This window comes from Phanerochaete carnosa (genome assembly GCF_000300595.1).
Source record: "Phanerochaete carnosa HHB-10118-sp unplaced genomic scaffold PHACAscaffold_6, whole genome shotgun sequence".
NCBI classification, from domain to species: Eukaryota; Fungi; Basidiomycota; class Agaricomycetes; order Polyporales; family Phanerochaetaceae; genus Phanerochaete; species Phanerochaete carnosa.
This window is the reverse complement of record NW_006767633.1, coordinates 3419851-3425130: the sequence shown is the minus strand read 5'-3', so window position 1 is coordinate 3425130 and position 5280 is coordinate 3419851. Positions and strand designations below refer to the sequence as shown.

At 65.5% G+C, this 5280-nt stretch overlaps 1 protein-coding gene across 1 annotated transcript; it reads left to right on the top strand.

The window, feature by feature from the left end:
* The first annotated feature begins 5 nt into the window (after positions 1-5).
* Positions 6-4525, top strand: PHACADRAFT_210662 (uncharacterized protein). The gene is made up of 2 exons (XM_007397505.1): positions 6-1457; positions 1522-4525. The coding sequence occupies exons 1-2, from the start codon at positions 687-689 to the stop codon at positions 4177-4179; spliced, it is 3429 nt and encodes a 1142-aa protein (XP_007397567.1). The 5' UTR covers positions 6-686; the 3' UTR covers positions 4180-4525.
* The last annotated feature ends 755 nt before the right edge of the window (positions 4526-5280 follow it).

Here is a 5280-nt window from a genome sequence, read left to right as displayed (position 1 = left end):
GTCGCCCCACGTTCGCCTTTCACGGCAAGACCCAACATCCACAGTACCAGCAGCAGCAGCAGCAACGGCAGCCGCCGCCGCCGTACCAACATCGCCCGCGCGAGGCGGAGCGCAGCGAACAGCACCGGTATCACCTCCCCGCGCCGACGCAGCACCAACAACACCAGTCCTACACCCACGCCCGGACGCTTTCGAGCTCGTCGAGCGCCTGCAGCGCGTCCTCGCCCATCACGCCCTCCGCGCTTACGGCATCGACGTCAGCCCAGACCTTGGTGCACCGGCATTTTTATCCCGCTTTGGGCGACCACCGGCGCGAGCAGGAATGGCACCAACATCAGCAGCAGGAGCGGCAGCACCAGCACCAGCAGCAGTCGCTCGGGCACGGCCACCGTCCGCCGCGTGTGCAGGAGGGGGGCCTCACGGCGAGGACGACGCCGACGCCGAGGCTGTCCGTGTACGACCTCACGCAGGACGGGCAGGGTTCGCGGCAGCGCTTGCGCGCTGACGTCCCAACCCAAAGCGCCGTCGCTGCTGCTGTCGCGCCTCTGGTCGTTGCCGCCGAGGAAAGAGAACCGGCCCCGGCAAGAGGCGAGAACGACGACGACGACGACAACCACCACCATCACCACCACCGAGGAGCGCCCTTCCTCCTCGTCCCGCCCGTCTGCGCGACGACGACGACGACAATGGCAACGACGATGACGACGATGACGTTCCCGTCCCCGCGCCGCCGCGTGTCGTTCAGTACGAGCGCAGAACGGAGCTCGAGCCCGCCGCCCCCACTGCCCCCTACACTGCTCGGTGCGTCTCCTCCGTTGATGCGCGCGCGGCCCCACCACCACCACGGCCCTGGCACGAGCCTCCTCGCTGCACTCGGCCCGAAGCCTGTCCGCAGGAGCGCGCTGCCGCCGCCGCTGGTGCAGGTGGGGGAGACGAGGGACAAGGGAGGCGGCAAGGGCGGGGGCGGGAGCTTGGGGCTCGTCACGCCGCCGTTGAGTGATGGGGAGGGGCCGGTCCGGGTTGGGGAGAAGCGTTGGAGGGAGGAGAGGAGAGAGGAAGAGGAGGTTGAGGAGAAGGCTGAGGAGAAGACTGAGGAGAAGAGGGTCGAGGAGAGGACGATAGAGAAGGCCGAAGACGAACCGCCTCGCCGCAGGCAGCGCCCGACGCTGCTCGACCTGCTCAGTGTGCCCGGCCCGCTCCGCAGCCCGAGCCCGCCGCTCGCAAAGCACGACACCACCGCACCTGCGTCTGCCGCGGTCGACGCAGCACCGGCCGCGGCGGCACTATCATCGAAGGTCGAAGGGGAGGCGCAGGAGGCGCAGGACGTCGTGCTGCCACCAGCCCAACAGCAGCAACAACTACCGACGCCCGAGCTGACGCCGACGGGCGAGGGCCCCGCGGGCCCCGGCGCGGACGGGGTGATGGACGTGGATGACGATGACGGGATCCTTGGTGGGGTGCGTCCGAGCGTCCCTTCTTCCGCGCCCGAGTTGGCTGACAATAGTGCGTTTGTTGTTGCAGGCACCCCCGAGGACGCCGACACCGCCGCCTGGCGGCTGTTCGCTCGAAGACAGGTGGGACGGCGGCGCGGAGAGCGGTTCCTTGCTGTTACTGCTGCCGAGCTCGTCGCTCTCGCCGGTGGTGGAGGACGTATCGCCTGCTGTCGAGGTCGTCAGCAGCGGGCCCGTCGAGCCTCCTTCGCGAGGCGGGTCCGTCGTTCCGATCGACGCCGAGCCTGTTCAGATCGATGTTGAGCCCGCTCAGATCGATGTCCCTCCGATCCAGATCGGTGTCTCTCCTGTCCGGATCGACGGTTTCCCCATCCAGATCGACAACTCTCCCACCACCACCGTCGTCGCCGCCGCCACTACCACTATCCCCACCACTAAGCTTGACGAAAGCAACGACGACTCGCCCGCGAAGCCGCCGAGCTTCCCGCCGAGCCCGTCCCCGTGCGACGACTCCCCCGTGCGCGCCGCGTCGGTGTCGCGCGCGTCGTCGCCCCTGTCGGACGCAGAGGAAGAAGAGGAAGAGGGCGAGCTGCCCGTCGTCGCCGTCATAGCGCGAGAGCGGACGCGGACGCCAACGCCGCCACCGAGACTGCCGTCACGTGCGTCCTCACACGCGCCCTCCAGAGGACACTCGCGGGCACCCTGTACTGCTGCGCCTTCGCGAGCGCCATCTGCTGCTGCTGCTGCTGCTGCTGTTGTTCCGTCGCATGTTTCAACTGCTGTGCCCTCTCGCGCCCCGACCGCCGCGCCCTCCCGCGCCCCATCCGCGCTCGCGATGCACACCGCCGTGTCCGTCCTGCTCGCGCAACACGCACACTCGCACGCACACTCACACTCGCACTCGCGGTCGCGGTCGGCCTCGCGCGCGTCGACGCCGCGGTACGACCCGACGGAGAACGACCTGCTGAGCAGCCCGCTGAGCCCCGCGCCGAGCAGCAGCCCGTCGCTGCCGCCGGGAAGCCCTGCCATGCGCGCGGAGCCTGCGCCGCTCACGCGCGAGGACAGTGTCCGGGTCGAGGACGAGGACGTGCTGCTGCCGGTCGTCGAGAACGAGAGAAAGCGCGCGCTTCCGGTGCGCGAGGTGTCGCGGCCGGTGAAGAAGGCGCGAACGGTGTCGCCTGTACTTTGTCCTGGTGAGGGCTCGGGGGAGGTGGTGCAGGTCAAGACGGCGAAGGTGGTGGTGAAGGAAGTAGCGACGCAGGTGGCGAAGGCAGTGAAAGAGCCGAAGGAGGCGATGAAGGAGGCCCCGAGGACGACGGGCACGAGGGTCGAGGTGCGCGCTACCCGGCCCGCGAAGTCTGTCCCGTTTGCGAAGGCCCCTGGCAGCTGCGCGTCGAAGCCTGCTTTTGCGCAACCTGTCGTCAAGCCGTTTGCCCCCGTCAAACCCGCTGCCGCTACTGCGCCTGCCATTGTTCCCACTGCTGCACTGAAGCCCAAGGTCGCCGCGCCTGCGCGTACGCCGTCGCCCGCAGACGAAGATCCGGAGCCCCGCGCGTCGTCTGAGAAGCCACGGTCGAAAGGACGGCCCAAGCGTGGGAAGCGTCCGCGGACGAGCGAGTTCGTGTTCAGCGATTCGGACGAGGAGCCCGTCTCTCCTGTTACCGCGCCTATCTCGACGGATGTCCACACGAAGTCGATTGCCTCTACCTCGGCCTCCGCATCGCTGACCTCCTTACCTGAGCCTAAAGTGAAAAAGCGCAAAGCCACGACACCGTTGCCTGACTCTGGGGAAAGCGGAGACGAGGAAGAGGTCGTCCCACCACCACCACGGCGGAAGTCGAAGAAACGCTCGCCAAGTCTCGCTGCTTCGTTGTTCGACGAAGAGGAGTTTACAGAGGCGCACGCGTCATCGTCGAAGCGGCGCCGGCGCGAGTCGTCCTCCAAGCCTGCGAACGCGCCGAGCACCACGTCGAGGCGCAGGTCGCGCCGTGCGAGCCACGGCGAGGAGACCGGCGAGGACCTGACGAAGGTCGACTGGGAACGCGAGAGTCCGCTCCCGCTGGACGAGCTCGAGGGCATGGTGATCGAGACGCTCGCCACGTCGCGCGCGACGAGCATGAGCTGCGAGGTCCTCTGGCGCGCGCTCGTCGGCGGGCGGCCCACGCTCGGGCAGATGGTGCGGCAACGTGCTGCGGCCGACATCGTCGACGACAGCGGCATCGTGAAGAAGGAGGAAGGCGTGCCCGACCTCGGCGACGCCGCGCAGGAAGAGGAGACGAAGCCGTCGGCGAGCGCGGCGATGAGCAGGGCCGAGTGGCTGCACCTGCTCACGCACATCCTCTCGTCCGGACAGGTGCGCACCGGTCTCTTCGGGCGCGTCGAGAGCAGCGCGAGCGACAGCGACGCCGCAGGGCCCTCGCCGCACTCGCCGCGGAAACCGGCCGGCGCCCAGCAGCGCCCCGTCGACCCGTCCCTGCTGACTGCGCCTGCACCGCCCGCACAGAAGCCGCCACCGCTGAGCCCTGGGCGGAAGCGGCTCTCGTTCAAGTCAGCGCTGCGCGCACACTGGTACTACGTCCCCGAGCGCGACGCGGACCGGGAGCGGGCGCAGGTGATCCGGAGCATGATGCGCGGGCCCGGCAAGCGGAGCGAGACGATGAAGTACAAGCAGTACTACTGGAAGCCGCTCGCGAAGATCACGCGGTGGGACCGGGAGGACGAGCTGTAGTCGCGGGGTGTGGGGACTGACTCTTGTTGGCTGTGCTGTGTCGTTCTTGTTTTTTTTTGGAGAGTTTTGGAGAGTGTTTCCTTGTATGGATGTTTTGATACTCGTCGTTTTTGTCCTTTTGTGTCTTCTTTCGTTTTGTTGCGCTGCAGGCTGTACCACGCTATCTTTTATCTCAGTCTAATAGCATCGTGAATATTAATCGTCTTCGCGCCCGGCGGCGGCGTGTGGAGTCTCAATATGCCCAATGGTCGGACGGGAAGGTGCGTGACTATGGGCATTATCAATTCCGTGCTCGAAGTTGTGGCGGGACGTATACAGGTGGTGGCATAGTGAGCCGCGAGAGGTGAGTTATACGTCCCTTGGAATCTAGCGACTCTGCTGACCACCGAGCAAGTCTCGTCCAAGTTCGTCAACGAGTGGCGTGCGCTTGGACTGCCGGGACAACTGAAAATGGTAACTGCAAGATAAGCGATGATTGAGAGTTGGGTCAGCCCCTGGGTGGCCCCACTCAGGCCTAGGAGCATTGGTTCTTTGTGCCTCTACACCAACTATCGCCCTTGACACGCTACAGCATGCCTGGAAAGACATGTTGCCCTCCTATACCGCACGAGATGAACGAGAACGAGCTGCAGAGCAGGCACGCAAGGATAAAGCAGCCAGACGCTCTGCTTTCTGGTCTTCGTTATGCTTCTGCAGGCGGCGCCCGAGCCGCCGGCAGGAATGACGCGATATCATGTTGATGTCTTCGTAAGCGATATGTTTCCCTTCGCTGGAGCACACCTCACGGTCGTGAATTTGTCAGGTCCTCCTGCCCCCTCTCTCCATTGCTTTGTTGTCGTCATCGTTCGTGACTGTACCATAGCCCAGGATGTGTTTCGGTCAAAGAGCAACGATTCTTGTGAGCATCGTATCTATCTGCAACAAATATGGCGCCTTTAGGGGCACGAATGCCGGCTGTCTGCTCGAGAAAGCATTCCTGTATAGCGTCGCCAGCAGCAGCCAAGATGGTACAGGTACTGCGACGTCGGGTTACTGGCGTTTGTGCTACGGCAAGCGTAACGGCGGCCATGGCTACACGAGTCAGGGTATCGCGCTTTGCAG

Coding starts and splice junctions, on each gene's coding strand:
- PHACADRAFT_210662 (XM_007397505.1), top strand. CDS start 687: ATGGCAACGACGATGACGACGATGACGTTCCCGTCCCCGCGCCGCCGC. Junction 1,458..1,521: donor ATGACGGGATCCTTGGTGGG/GTGCGTCCGAGC, acceptor TTGTTGTTGCAG/GCACCCCCGAGGACGCCGAC.